The 16,104-nt window shown below is 38.3% G+C and overlaps 1 protein-coding gene across 1 annotated transcript; it reads left to right on the top strand.

Moving 5' to 3' along the window:
* The first annotated feature begins 3,744 nt into the window (after positions 1 to 3,744).
* On the top strand, positions 3,745 to 7,000 carry MGP (matrix Gla protein). Its single transcript, XM_003797788.3, has 4 exons — positions 3,745 to 3,861; positions 5,280 to 5,312; positions 6,163 to 6,238; positions 6,627 to 7,000. The coding sequence occupies exons 1-4, from the start codon at positions 3,801 to 3,803 to the stop codon at positions 6,766 to 6,768; spliced, it is 312 nt and encodes a 103-aa protein (XP_003797836.1). The 5' UTR covers positions 3,745 to 3,800; the 3' UTR covers positions 6,769 to 7,000.
* The last annotated feature ends 9,104 nt before the right edge of the window (positions 7,001 to 16,104 follow it).

Raw genomic sequence — 16,104 nt, 5'->3', positions numbered from 1 at the left:
GAATTACCTATATAAGCATCTTTCATGGTTATTTAAAAGCCACATATTAGGTGAAGCTACAAGCTTCCTGTAGTGTAGTCTTGACAAGATAACCCAATTAATAAAATACAAACTAGCAGCCAGAATTAATTTTTCAAAATTTAATATTTTCTTGAAATCCCCACTGTTTTATAATCTCAAACAGTTCTATTTCTAGCCAAAGCAATTCTTACTTTTCTTTTACCACATCATACTTTTAATATGTCTCACCTCCTGCAGCTGCCTCAAAGTTTTTCTCTCTATAACTCAGTCTCTACCTAAAACTCACCTGGCAAACCAGATCTTCAAGGTGCTCCTCATGTCTCTCATCTACTTTTTTTCCTACCTCCATTCTTTCCTTCTCTCTTCTGTCAGTCTTGGCCCTTTCTAATGCAAAGCCCCCACCTGCTTTATAGTTAGTATATAAGTCCTCATCACAAAAACGTATGTTGAAATATGTGGAGTTGACATCCACAAATTGTCCAACTGGAGTTGACAAACTATCTTAGAGATGGGGAGTGGAGTGATGTGGGAGAAGAGAAAAAGAAGGGCTCTGGATTCTCATATGTGTTCATAATTTTTATGTGTCATATACGCGGTCTGACAATTAAGTTCGTGAATTCATCCTAGAAAAAAGTGCTACACATCTCATTGCTGAATATCACTGTGGTCACCTTCAAAGTACTCCCCTTGAGAAGCTATGAATCGATGCAATGCCTAGTCTACCCTTCAAAGCAATTTGGGGAATCTTTTCCTGGAATAGTCATCAAAGTTGTCATATATTATCCTTGATGTCCTGAATGTCATTAAAATATATTCCTTACACAATTTCCTTTTTCTTTGGGTAAAGAAAAAGTCCCTGGGAGCCATACCAGGTGAGTAGGGATGGTGTTCCAATACAGTTTTTTGTTTACTGGCTAAAACCCCCCTTATAGACAGTGCTGCAAAAGCTGGTGCACTGTTGGATGTAAGAGCTCATTTTTGCACCTACCTTTCTCATGCCAAGATTTTCAGTTAAGATATTCCTGTTTCTCTATGAATGTTTATTTGGTCTGCTATACCTCTCACAGTCAGTCAATGATTTTGATGCACAATTTGACAAAACTTTGTAATATTTTCATCAGTTCTGCTCAATACTGACCACTCTGACCTCTCTGCATCAGTGACACTTTCTGTTACATCAGAAAAACATTTAATCCTTTTGTATACTGCTGGGTTTTTTTCATGACATTATCCCCATAAACTTGGACTAACATGTGCCTGATTTCACTTCCACTCTTGCCAAGTTAAACAAGAAATCTAATGTTGGTTTGTTACTCTAATTTAAGCTCCAACTTTCTCACAATGGCACACAAAAATGTTCGACAATAATGGACACCACTCATCAAGACACCACCACATATCCACATAAACACAGCTGTGAGACACTGATATACCAAGGTTATGAAACCTTACCAAGTTGTTTTTACCATGTTGGCAATGTAAGCTCATGATGGCAAGTTCTCAATCTTAATTGTCAGTATTTCACATAGAAACCCAAGAATATATGGAGAGTAGTGGACCAGAAAGACAGATGAGCGACTGGTGAGAGACAGCTCTCAAAAGAATGTGTTAGCTTTGCAAAAAAAAAAAAAACATAATAAAAAGAAACACTTAAAAAGTTAGGGCATCCAGTGAAAGAAGTGATAAAAACTACCTTTGATAAAAAAGTGAAGCTTAAAGTTGGAACTAGAAGAGTAGGATTTTCAAATTTGGTTTCAGAGAATGGAAAAATAAGCAGCTGTGATGTCTTAAGGCTGAAAGATCACAGTTGCTATTTGAACTTGAGAGTAGAGGAGACATCTGGAACCTGGCTAAAAAAGACAGACCTAAAGTACGTTACAAAGCACATGTTTGTAGGAGGAAAAAAAACAGAGAATTCTCTGAAATTCTGGAGATGAGACGAGAATGTGAGTAGCTGACACATTTTAGGGGTAAACATTAAAACTGAGCTTGTTTGATGTTATGTTAGTTAGGGGCTAATAACTAAGCTACATACATATAAAACTCATGACTAGCTTGCCCCCCTAAAACCATGCACTGTAATGAACTGGCTTTTGCACTTTAAATTATTGATAATGTAATGATTTAGGTGATTCAGCTTGGAAAAAGATGAGGCAACCTTAGAAACAATCTTGTGATTCAAGGAGGGGGGCAGCCATAAACCTCAAGCGGCAATTGTGAGGATTCAATTTGTCAGAGATTAAGGTACATTGTCTTCTTTTTGCGGTCTTCACTAAGATTGGATCTCAAAGAATCTGTCACCGAACATGAAAAACTTTGGAGGGTAAACCTGAATTTTATTATCCCTAATCTTTCAATTACAATGGAGTTATTTCCTTTAACAAAGAATCCTTAGTATTCATAAATGTTCCTCACAGGGTGGGTGGAGAGAGAGAGATTTTATCCTAGCAAAACAGAATGAAGCACCAGACTCCACAGGTTACTGGTTACTATTGTTTGAAATACATCAGTATTGAAAAGGACAGACTTCCACACCCAACCCCACCCTGTCACTGTCCCAGCCCAACAGTCAGTGGTCCTGGGGTGGTAGCTCTTCTACAATCTGCTGCTCTGAGAATCAATCCTATTTTCTGCATAGAAGACTCTTGGGTACTCAAGCCACTGAGACATATCTGATAGGAAAGGTTGTCTGATTGGCCAAAAAAGAAAAAAAAGCACTCTTGCTTTCTCTACTAAATAACTAGTCATCCATCTGAAATCCTCCTGTAAGTAAAGAACTGGCACTTGTTGGCCTGAGGCTAGAGTGGAAGTACATGCTTGGGAAAACCGGTCTGAGGATACCTCACAGCTGAAGAGCCAAGTGAATAAGGAGGAGCTGTTATTACTCCCCTTGGGATGTGTCCACAGAGCCGGCAGCACCTAGCTCAGTGCCTTGAGTCTACCTCAACCGCCACTCATGAAAAGCCTATTGAATTAGTTAATTATCAAGATAATACCTCAGAAAAGGAGAAAGGAGTAGCCTTTTATCCTTGCTGCACTTCTGATCAATGATATCCTGCCTAAAAGAGGATTAGGGCACAGGTTTGGATTAACTGCAGGGGCAGGTTACAATAAGAGCATTAAGGAAACAGAACTCACGTTGTCACTGGACATCTCTATCCCACAGAGCCCTTGGAAAAATGCCAAAGCTGCACCAGGCATATGCCTGATTGCTCTAGGATTGATAGCTCAGCCCTACCAGGCAGTGCTAAATTATAGCCAGCAGAGAAAGTGAAGTCCTTTCTCCCCCACAACCTGTCATCAGTTCATCAGGGTAGTGAGCAGAACACTGCAGCTCTGTCTGTGGACCAAACCCAGAAGACCCGCCGTCAAGGCCAGGAGAGTAGATCAGAGAAGGAATTGGAAAGGCAAACACATGTCCATGGCAACTCCCTTCTCTGTGGAACTTTGCCCACGTCTGACCCCAAATATAGGGTGCCCACAACTTCTATCCTGAAGCAGGCCCTGCCATAGCACAGGCAGATCCAGGAGTGAGGGAAAACTGCCCACCCAGAGTAGATCGTCTCTGGAAGGAATGACTATTTGGGAAAAGTCCCAGTGCTAGCTCAGTGCCAAGCCTTCCCCACCTTCTCTGGCCCACTGCCACCAGTTCCTCCCCTCTCAGCTGCTCTGGTTCTTATAAAAACCTCACAGCCTTCCACCAACAGTGCGCAGGAGCCTCTCCCTAGACTGCTGCTCCTCGGGACACTGAGACTGACCAGCAGGACGCACGAGAGACCATGAAGATCCTGCTCCTTCTCACCCTCCTGGCTGCCTTAGCGGTGGCAGTGTTGTGTTATGGTGAGAAACTTTTCCCTGCATCCCGTGTCTCTGCATTTTCTTTTCTGCCCCTGACTTCAGTTGACTTCAGTTTTTCTATTCCCTCCTCCCCTCCTTCCCCCTTTATCTATTATAATCTTAAAATACCATTAAGTTCACATTTTGTGGTCTCCATGGACACTGATCTGTTTCATAAAGTATTTTTTGTATCCTAAATATCCTGATTTTTGTAGCAACTTAACAGGCAAATGTTTTCAGTGATAAGTCTCTATATACCTAGAAACACAGGTATTTCAGAAACAAGGTATCAAGTTCCCGGCCCTTGCATTCTCATTTTAAGGATATTTATTTAGACTTTGGAATCAAGGGTTAAGTCTTGAATCACTTTAAGAAAACTAGTTTTGATGTGAAGAATTAAGTATTGTCCTTTCTAGGGATAGGGCAATGTCATGAAATTACATTTTTTAATAGATTAATTTTAAAATAAAGGTTTACATTTAAGGAATTTCAGGGGGAAAATCAATTGCATAACTTCTATTGTCAGAAAATAAATTTTGCCTAGGTTCTATGGGCTAATATGTGTTCGTTCAAAGCTTCTGAAACAGGATTTGAAGCAAAATGATTTACTTAATTCAGCCTTATGCTTCAATTACCTGGCTATTTTAGCTGTTTTCTTATCTGGCTATTTTAGCTATTTTTAAGCATAAATTACATTTACAGCCCTGAAGATTATGCTTCTAACTACTAAATTTAATCACAAGAGGATTTGATTTCTTCACTCCCTTTCTAACTTTTCAAGAAAATTCACTTGCTTACAAATATAAGCCTCTTATTGCAAAATTTACCTGCTGCACTTAAGAGAGAGGGAGGAAGGACCCGTTTGCCTGGACATCATTTCAGTTCTCTCTCTGAACTGACTGTCACGGTGCCTCCTGTGAGTTGCCGGCTGGAGCCAGTGGTTTCTGTTGCTACCAATTTACAGGGTTCTTAAGAGGCTTCCAGAACCTCCCAAGAAATCTGTCCTAGTAAAACCCATCAGAGCAACCTGGCTGTTTTCTGGACACCCCCATCCTCACCCCCTGTATCTTCTTTGACTCTGTTCTCAAGTATGCCCTAAGTAAATGAGAGAGAAAGGCTCCTTGGAAACTTCTGTGCACTACTTAACATGTCTCATTTCACTTGTCCGAATACCTCCTAGCCTTTGGGAAACCTTAGTTAAGACTGATCTCCTTCAACAACCAAGAAATAAAATTGTAGAGCTAGCCACAGCAAGGACAGAGCTACACTTTGTAAATCCCAAATTTTTGAAATTTGTAATGACCAAATTGCCAAATACGTTCTGCACATCCTTTTTACTCTTCCTTCTCCTTCTATTCCTATTAGACTATTGCAGTATGTGATAAGTAACGCTATAATAAATATTTTTTTTTAAATTCCAGAATCTCACGAAAGCATGGAATCCTATGAAATTAGTAAGTGAATATTTGACTTCCTTCTTTAAATCTCTTGCATTAAAGAATCTTTCTCTATTTTTAAATAAACAAAATGGTAAGACATATATAACAGAGAGAAAAAAAAGAGAGAGCCTCTTTTGGAAAACAAAAGTAATTTTTAAAATCCAATGACTATAAAAATCACCAAATGAGTGATTTTTTTAAGCTTGTAGTAGTGTGATATGACATTTAAACTACATTCAACATACTTAGAAGTCATAAAATCTCCTTTGGGAATTTTGAGTTGGCATCACGTCAACCGCACAGATGGAAAATGAGGAGTTATGGCAAATGGCAAAGTACAAAATTGGAGGCCGAATCAGCTGGGAGCCCACAGGCGTCAGCGCTGAGCTGAATGATGCAGCGGGGCCGGACTTAGAAAGACTGAGTATAGGAAGAAACAGGGTAGCACTCGTTTTTAATTTCTTCATTATTTTTTGTAATGTTTAAACTATTCATTTGCTGGCAATCTAAAATTATGCTCTATGAGTCCACAGACAGAATTTCTCCTCGTAAGGAATTAAAAACAGAGAGAATAGGAGTGCCAAAGATTATTACCAAGGAATACCAAGGCAAAGTGATCCAGCTGAGACAAAACAAACACACATTTCTGGGCCTCAGTAACAAGTCTCTGAGACGCAGAGATGGGTTATTGGTCTGTCTTGACTAGGCAGTTTATGAAATTGACTGTACTCCTTTGAGTTTCACCAATCCCTGGTTACATGAAATGCAGGAATTAAGGGGCTTTCTCATGTACTGGGGAATACTCGTGGAAATATTTTCAGCTACGGTTTCCCTAAAACTGTATTTATCTATTTTCTGTTTTAAGATCCCTTCCTTAACAGGAGAAACGCAAATACCTTTATATCCCAGCATCAGAGATGGAGAGCTAAAGCCCAGGAGAGGTGAGTAACCAGACTTCACGAGGGCAGCTCGTTTTCCCCAGGGAGATCTGCTTGGAGAGAAAAACAGGTGTTTCTTCTTACACATTATTTCTAATTGTATCTTAAAAATCAAAGAATTTAACAACTACAGAAAACTGGATTTTTAGACTGTTTTGAGAAAGCCTCAAGAGAGGGAAAGAGGAGAGGAAAAGGGTAAAAAAAAAAAATCTATTTTAATTTTTTAAAAAAACTCCCTGTTTTGCCTTCGTTTTCTGTTCTTCAAATATCTCTTAATATTGGGAGGAGCGGACAGGAACCTCTCTCCAGTTATTTTCTTATGTTTTCCTTTTTTCTCATTTCTCCACTCTCTTTATCCTTTTCAATTTTGGCCTCTTTTCTTACTTTTTAGAGTCCGAGAGCGCACCAAGCCCGCCTACGAGATCAATCGGGAAGCCTGCGACGACTACAAGCTTTGCGAACGCTACGCCCTGCTTTACGGGTACAACGCTGCCTACAACCGCTACTTCAGGCAGCGCCGAGGGGCCAAGTGAGACAGGAAAAAAATTCTCTTTTCTTCTGGAGGCTCGTGCCTGGTTGTGTACCCCCTTGCAGTAGCATTATTGAAATATATAGACTCATCTACAATGCTTGTTTCCTGTATATTCTCTGGCTGGCTGCGCTCTTCCCTGCCCCAGATAGATGAGTAATCCAAGTGCCGTGAAGGTCACAGGGAAGTGGAGATGTATGATTATTACATAATAAATGTGTGGTTCGATCCTCTCATTGTAAGAATCTTATTTCTTCTGGGAAAATGCTGAGATATTTTCCACCTAACCCAGTCCACCTAACCCAGAACAGGAGATTCTGTTAGTCTCACGCCTGGTGTTGATTAGATAAATTACATAGGAAAAAATGAAGTTTAGAAGACATTCACCCAATCATAATTGTCTAGACTCACTCTCCCTTGGTATCCGTGAATGACTGCTTCCCGTTTATGTGTTTTCCAGGATTTTCTAAGTGTAAATTGTGGCCTATTTGCCCACTTCACTTGTTTCCCATCCTTCTCTCTTTTTTTAAGTTCAGAGGGAACAAAACATACATATGTGAGTCCAGGTGAATCAGAAATGTTTCCTAAATAAGAAAAAGTTTAAATCACTGTACTAATAATAAGTTATTTTCAAAGAACAGCCCAACAATATACTAAGAAAGGAGCAACCACATATATAATTCAAGCATAATATAATCTTCAACATACATATTTCTAACATATGGGACAGACAGACTGGGTATAGATTCCGGCTCTTACTGTGTTTGTTTGGCAAGTACTAAACATCTCTGTGCCCCAGTATACACATGTACAAACTGCAGAAAGTAGCTAACTTGTAGGGTTATACCCCTACACTCCAGTCTGGGCAACAGAATAGGACCTCATCTCAAAATAAATGAATAGATAAAGGAATGAAATGAGGTTGGCATTTGTTCAATGTTTAGAACAACACCAGACACATGATAAATGATCCACAAGTAACAAATAAAAGCAGCTCACCTAATGGGACAGATTTGGACTAATCAGCAGGTATAAGGAGCCATGGAAGCCTCCAGGTTTACCTTTTACCTCATACAAAAAGAATCCTCCAAAAAAATCCTTCATACACAGTGAGGAAGGGGAAACTTCCTCCCTGTACTTTCTAACAAATAAGTTCAAGTCTGCTTCCATATGGCAACTCATCACCTAGTATTTTGGGGGGAGATTATATTCACATCTTTTTTTTTTTTCCGAATGTTACAGGAGTACAAATGTTTTGGTTGCATGAATTGCTTTTGTACAGTTTGAGTCAAAGTTATGAGTGTGCCCCTCACCCAGATAGGGTGCATTGTACCTGTTAGGCGTGAATTTATCCTGCCCTCCTACCCACGCCCACCTGCTTCCTTTCTATTGAATTTTGCTACTCTTACAAACGTTGGCCCAGGCAAAATACCTTTGAAAAGAACCAGAGGTAATCGTGGCAACAACAAAAATTAACTACAGGAGTATGATTAAATCAAAAAGCTTCTACACAGTCAAGGACACATCAATAGGGTGAATAAACCATCTATAGAATGGAAGAAAATATTTGCATGCTATATATCCCACAAAGAGCTGATAACCAGAATCTATAAAGAACTCAAGAAAACCAGTAAGAAAAATATCAAACAAACTCATAAAAAAGTGGTCAAAAGACTACAGAAACTTTTCAAAGGAAGATAGACTAATAGTCCATAAACATAAGAAAAAATGCTCGGTATGTCTAGTTATCAGGCTATGCAAACCAAAGCCAAAATGAAGTATCATCTAAGTGAGAATGGCTTTTATCAAAAAATCCCAAAACAACAGAGGGTGGCATGGATGCAGAGAGAAAGGAACTGTTACATGGTGTTGGTGGGACTGCAAACTAGTACACCTTCTATTGAAAATGATATGGAGACACCTCAAAGAACTAAAAGTAGACTTATGATCCAGCAATCCCACTACTGGGTATTTTCTCAAAGGAAAAAAAAAACTAATTTTGTCAAAAGGGCTTGTTCACTACAATGTTTATTGTAGCACAATTCACAATCACAAAAACTGCAGAACTAACTCAAGTGCCCATCAATACAGGAGTGGATTAATAAAATGTGATGTACGTATACCATTACTCAGCCATAAAAGAAAAGGTGAACTAATACCTTTTGCTGCAATCTTCTAAGAGACCATTCTTCTAAGAGAAGTATTGTAAGAATGAAAAAAACAAACACCACATGTACTCATTACTAAATTGGAACATATCAATCAACACTCATGGTCACATTTGGTAGTATTTCTCAATTTTTACGCATCAAGATAAAAAAAAAATTCTGAATTAAGGTAATCCAGAAGAAGGCAACAAAAGAGGCAAATGGGAAGAAATAACAAGGAACAAATGGAAAACAAATGGCAGGATGTTAGAATTAAATTATCAATAATAGTTTATAGACTTAACTATATCAATAATCACAGTATATGTAAATAATCCAATTATTTTTTTATTTCCACATATGTCATAAATTCCAATGCACATTTTTGTTATGCTTGCTTTAAATGGTTAATTTTTTAAAGTTTGGATAACAAGAAAGTACCTCATATATTTACCCATGTAGTTTCTATTTCCAGCATTCTTCATTCTTTCCATCTGGTATCATTTCCCTTCTGCCTTAGGACTTTCTTTAATATTTCTTGTAGTGTAAGTCTGCTGAAATTTTGCATGTTTGTCTTCTTTCTGAGAAATATTGTCATTGTATATTGAATTTCAAATTGCCAAATATATATATATATGTGTGTGTGTGTGTGTGTGTATACATTCTATATATACTGTGTCTTTTATCTCTGGCTACTACTAAACTTTTTATTTCTCTCATTGGTTTTGACAAAATTGATTATAATGAAAGTTAATTTGATTTTTCTCATTTTTCTTATAGTTGGAATTTATTAATCTTCATGGACTGCATTAAATTTAGAAAATTTTCAGCCATCATTTCTTCAAATATTTTTTCTCCTTCATTCCTCCCCTCCTTTGGAGACTCCAGTGACATGCTTATTCTGCCACTTGGAGTAATCCCACAACTACATGATGTTGTTTTCATTGTTATAAATTACTTATCTCCATATGTTTCATTTTTGACACCTTCTATTAATATATTATCAGGTTCATTAACCTATTCTTCAGCAATATTTAATCTGCTATTAATCTCATCTAGTGTATTTTTCATCTCTGACATTGTAGTTTTAATCACTAGAAGTGTGATTTCAATGTCTTCATATCTTTCATGTCTCTACTCATCTTTTTTAATGTCTTTGATAGGTCTAATAACTATTTCAGTTTTCCTACCTGTTAATTCTAATATTTGTGTCAGTTACAGGCTGATTTTGATTGGTTGATCATTCTGTTTGCATGGGCCATAATTTTCTGCTTTTCTGCCTACATAACTATCTTTTATTTGCTGCCAGACATTATTTGTTACCAGACTTTCTTTCTGTGTGCTGAATATTCCTGTATCTCTTGAGCTTTGTTCTAGGATGCAGTTGAATCATTTGGCTAAGCTTGACCTTTTAAGTCTTATTTTTAAAGTGGGACAAGAGCAGTATTTAACTTAGAGCTAATTAATTTCCCAACACTGAAAAAATACCTTTCTGAGACATGTCCCATGACTGGATGGTAAGAATAGGCAATAATCGCAGCCCCAAGTTAGCACCACGCATTTTTACCTTGGTTCTTCTTGGATGGTTATTTTCCCACATGCCAATCAGTCTTCTGCATATACATGAAAATGCCCTCCACTGATATCCAGAGTTCCCTCTCCCTACAACTCTCTATGCTGCACTATTTTGCCATGTGAAATATAGTCACTGTGTTTTTCTAGGATTCTCAATTTCATCTCAACTCAAAATGTCCACTGAACTCCCTGAGTCATGGCCTGTAAACTCCCTTAAGGCCCTATTAGGCCGGGGCAGTTTTAGGACCCATTTTTTTATTAACCATGTCATAAGGGTCACCATCTTTAATTGACTTCTGTCCAGTTTTCTTAAACTATTTTTTTTTCATGTGTATTGTTTGTTTCTTTAGTTCTTTCTAAAGTAAGGATAAGTCCTTTCCCTGAGATTTTATCTCGGCTACAAGTCCATTAACTCAGGCGAGACTACTTTAAATGGTCATTCCAGACAGAGAGTTGCCCCATAAAATTGATTGTGACATTTATTGCAAATTCATCTCAGTTCAAATGCTCACCCTGTTTAGCCCTAGTTCCTTCACTCTCTCATATATTGTTCCCCCATAAACCACCAGCACGCAGATCTCTGAGTCTTAGAGTCTGCTGCCCAGACCCTGAACGATAGTCATTCAGGTTGTAAATAGTGAATAGGAGGACCAGTTTAGCACAAACAAATTAAAGCACTTTACTTTCCCTTCGGTAATGGGGTTCCTTTGTCCAGGATGTGCTATGCATCCTAAATAACCAAGCATTGTATAGTGCTATGTCCCCAACAGGTAGACTACATGGGTCCAATAAGTACAGATGGAAGCAGGAGTGACTCTACTCACTAGGATTCCCACGTGAGGAGCTGATATTTTAAATCTCTATAATTCTAATTTCTGGGCCTAGAGTTCCTGGGACATATAGAAGGAATACTTTCACCATGACACACAGGAAACTCTAGAAGCTATCCAGTAACTTCAGGCTCTTCATGCTAGGAGACCAGCTAGTAAACAAAGGAGTCATCTTTCTAACAGGGGTGATTGACCATGCTCATCAGGAGAAGGTAGGGCTGCCATTACTTAGTCAAAGCAGGAAAATGAAAACGCTGTGATACCCAGTTAATCCACATGTCTTGATGTTTCCCTGCCCGATCATGATAGTAAATAGACAAGCACTGAGATGGGCCTGGTGCAGGAGCTCATAACTCTCTCCCTTACCAAATTAGACACTAAGACCACCAGTTGTGCTAACTATAGGTGAGGGAAAACTAGAATAAGTAGTTTTTAAGACAGAGTTTATAAGTAGCATTAGCCATGGCCTTGTAACTGTCTCCAGCAATAGGTACTGTAGTTTGTCCCACCAGCCTTCACAGGGTTCTGGCTTATTCCTAGGCATGAACTAGACCTCAAATGTGAGAATATAACAAAAGAGAAACTATAGAGCTGAGAAAGAAGACATCGTTGTTGCACCAAAACTGGCCAATACATTTCCATAAAATAACAATAGCATACAGGAAAATGTGATTAGAACTTCTCTATTATAATTTTTTCCTATAAAAGAGATCAACGTGCTGGAGAAGGTATTCCTGGCACATTTCATAAGGGGGAAGTGCAAGTAGGGAGACTGTACTGGGTGAGGTGATGTGTTGCCCATATCCTTCCGTCAAGACTGAGACTCTCATTTCCTTCAATGCTGGAAGCTGATGGCTCTCATTTTCCTCAGTGCCTTTACTAAAACTTCCCTTAGTTGAAGAGAGTTATCTTGCCCTAGCTTGCATCCCTTTCCAGCATATCCCAAAACTGGTTAATGCAGAGGTATAAAGACCTCGCCACCCTCCCCTAACACTGGCACTTTTCAGTCTTGTGATTGCCTCTTTCTTATCTCCACTCCCCCTGCCAGCTCCTTGTAAAAATCTAGAATCTACCATGGCTTAATTGCTCAGTTTATGGCTTTATATATTTTGAGTAATAGAAAAACAGAAGTAGAAAATGGGGACCTCTAAGTAGAAATGGTGGTCTCTAAGTTCATCCAAAGGACTGAAATTGACACCAACATTTCTGAATTGAAAATGGAATTCTACCCACCCTCACGTATTTTGACATCATTTCTCACTATATCATGAGATTCATCTATTAAATCCTTTACAGAAATGAACTGTGTGACCTGTTGGGAGGTGTTTTTCCATCTTCAATTTTTCTGAATTCAGGCATTGAAAGCTAACCAATAAACAAAAAAGCCAGAAACATGAGTCATCTGGGGTTGTTAAAACATGAGGTTACGCTTCAAAAAATACTGTTCAAGAAATGTTCTCTTTGCTCATTTAGTTAATACAGGAGATTTTTATGGTGTTTGCCTAGAAACCCTCTGACTCCTTTACTTTGGGTACAGCCATACACAAAGTTTATTGCTATCCATTTCATCTAAGAGTAATGAGCATTCCTTTTGACCACAAACCTACAATAAAGTAGGAAAATGATATGCACACATTTAGATAGACGCTTCCAAAAATCCTGAGATAGAACCTTCCTCTTCACAGGGAATCTTGGAAAAGTTCCTAAAGGGTAATGATTTTATATTATAAAAGTAACTGAAGAATATCATAAGTGCTGTGACTGTCGGCTAGGAGTAAATTAGACCTCAAACATGATAGTTTACCAAAGAGGAAAGTATGGACCTGGGAGAGGAGATAATTTTTTCACTATACTAGTAAATACACTTCTATATAATATCCACAGTATTCAGAGAAATGGAACTGAAACTATAAAGGTTAGTAGGGGCATATGAGCAATCTGTATCCATTGTTTTGAAGACATAAAAGAGAATTAAGATTTGGAAGAAATATAGAGCAAATTTTGAACAACGTTTCCCAAATGAGTATCCTAAGGAATAATGTTCCAGTCAGTGTGGTGGCAAGTTCTATTATATTTATACATTTCCTCTTGGAGATTACATGTATTTATATGTATACACACACACATATACAGTAGAACCCCCATAAATGACTTCCTCCCTACTTCCTTAATTTTCGTAGACTGGACATGCACCACATATACATATCAGTACAATAGGCCTAGTTCCTTATATTAATCATCTCCATATGTTGGCCAGTTTGTTGCAGTCCCTTGGGTTGTTAACTTACAGAGATTTTACTGTACACACACACATTTTAATATATCAAATGTAACATATCAAGTCCTCTGTGTAGTATAGGGATTTGCAACACTATTTGACTATAGAATGTTCTTCAAGAGCATTAATCATCATCTTCAGAACTCCATTTGAACCACTAATCAAGTTCAACTTGTTTCTATAGCATTGCAAGCCTTTATGTAACATGTAACAAATATTCATTATATGGATACTCCATGCCATACAATGTGGCCAACATAGCACATTCAGTTTGTAGCACAAATTCCAGCATTCTCTACATCAGGTGATGCCCTAGTTTTCTTATATCAAATTCTAATTCTTAGGCATAATTCTTCTTTCTCTAACAAAACAGATAGAGTCTATTCCACCGACTCATTTCTCCTTCCTACTTTTTTATTTTCCACATCCCATAGGGTATTCAGGCACCTCACACATCTTTTTCTGGATATGTCCTAGTTTATCAATGTCCAGCCTATACTACCCAGTGTGAGGAATAATACATTGCCTGATGGTCTCAGAGTGTAGCCTATTGTGACTGTGACTACCCAGGACTGAAACCTTGTTGCATCCATGGGGAATCTAAGACTGTATTTGCTGCTCTCATGATGGGTTCTTGCTAGTGGCTTTGTTAAAACCTTCAGGTACTTTTAATATAAATTGCCAGCAAAGTAACATCTCCCCCCAAGCTGTACTGGTAGAAACATTTTTATCATCTAAACGTAAAGTATATTTTATCCCTTTCTAAATATCATCTTGTTGAATTAAGTAGTTGAGAATTTTTGGTTATCCATTTTATTAGCTATTTTAGGAGATATGATTCACCTGAAAATTTGATAAGAATGGCTTCATCCATGCCTTTGAATAAAATATCTTGAGATTAAAATGTGTTGACCAACAGGGATTAGCAGTTATATCAGGAGGACAGGACCAAAGCGGGGAGAGCAAGGGAAAGCCCGGTCAGGTAAAGCCAGGCAGGAGTGCTTGGCATTAAAATTCACTTCAAAGTTAATTGTATTCACTGTTATTGCACATGCATTCTCACTAATCTAATCTGGTATATCAGATATCCCAATGCAGACTTAGAAAGCCAATAAATTAATCCCATGATATCTGTGGTCAGTCACTTAGCTCTGCTAATTTTGTTCCCTCTGCATTCAAAATGCCTAATTGAGTTGTCAGGTGCTACATAATGCTTGCCTAATATATAATCCAGTATAAACCCAGCAACCTGAATGAAGAGGACAGAAGGCAGAGGAAAGTCATTAAAGGATTACAGTGAATCAGAGGCAATCTCCTGTATGCAATGCTATTTAGAGGATTTCCCAGGCCAGGCCTTACTCATACCTCCCTACCCCAGGGCTTTGAGTCTACATCAGGCAGGTATTCATATGTGCTTTGTCATAGACCTAAGACCAAGTCAGTCTCATATAGAATTACAACAACTAATGAAAATCTTGTCTCAAGCATTCACATTTTTCCTTTCTAGAGTTAAAAAAAAGAAAAACAAAACTTCAGACAAATTAAATTTGGTTGAGCCTACTTGAGCAAAGAAACAGTTTATGAGTTAGGCAGCACTCTGGCAGTGAAGGTTTAGAGAGCTTTAACCAGCAACATAAGCAGGCAGTATTTATAGACAGAAAAAGGAAGTAGAATATAGAAATCGCCGGATGTATCAGAGCTCTGCATTTGCCTTATTTGGCATGTCTGGGCAGTTTGCAGGCTATGATTGGCTGGAAGCTCAGCTGCTAAGGCTGATTGGTCAAGACTTGGTTACTTGTTACAAGAATATACTTTTCAGTTAAGTTGCTGTTTGTTTACATATCAAGTTAAGTTACTTAACTTAGTTTGCTACATATGGCATCAGGTTTGGGTCAAATTTAACCTAATACTAGTTTCTCCTTTTTTATCTATTCCTCCGATCTACTGGCTAAAACAAGTTGCCCTAATCGTCCCAAGGAAATGTCTGCATTTTTAAAGTAAAATCTGGAGAAGATTATGTTAACATGAAGAAATTAGTCTCAAATAGTGACCTTAAAAGCTGTAAGACAAGCTCCTGAGCAAGCTATTTTGAGGCCTGGTGCCTAAATACCTCTCAAATCCTATTATACAGTAGCAACCTCATATATTTACTTGTAAAGAGGCTTTTCTTTGCCACCTGAAAGGCTATCCCGACTTCTCCAGTTGTAAATCAAGTATAAGGGAAAAACAGGCCCACACCAACCTGGTTTCTGAGGGATTGTCTAGGTAAAGAGAAACTGACATTTATCTGGCTCCCTCAGAATAACTAGTTTCTGAAGCTCCTACATTTTTGCAGTATCTAAAAGAAGAGAGAACGGGACTGAAGGAGAAGCATATTACATCTAACCTCTGGAATGTCAACTATGGATGTGAAACTAGAACTGAGATTGTGCATGTCTGTGTGCAGGTGCAATGAGAAAAAGAGAAGACGCAAGCTCAGTGCACTAGAACCCTCCTCTGACCCAGCTCAG

Source organism: Otolemur garnettii, unplaced genomic scaffold (genome assembly GCF_000181295.1).
Source record: "Otolemur garnettii isolate 467f Iridium unplaced genomic scaffold, OtoGar3 scaffold00124, whole genome shotgun sequence".
Lineage (NCBI taxonomy): Eukaryota > Metazoa > Chordata > Mammalia > Primates > Galagidae > Otolemur > Otolemur garnettii.
This window is presented reverse-complemented; position numbering and strand designations above follow the sequence as displayed.

Coding starts and splice junctions, on each gene's coding strand:
- MGP (XM_003797788.3), top strand. CDS start 3,801: ATGAAGATCCTGCTCCTTCTCACCCTCCTGGCTGCCTTAGCGGTGGCA. Junction 3,862..5,279: donor GGTGGCAGTGTTGTGTTATG/GTGAGAAACTTT, acceptor TTTAAATTCCAG/AATCTCACGAAAGCATGGAA. Junction 5,313..6,162: donor CATGGAATCCTATGAAATTA/GTAAGTGAATAT, acceptor TTCTGTTTTAAG/ATCCCTTCCTTAACAGGAGA.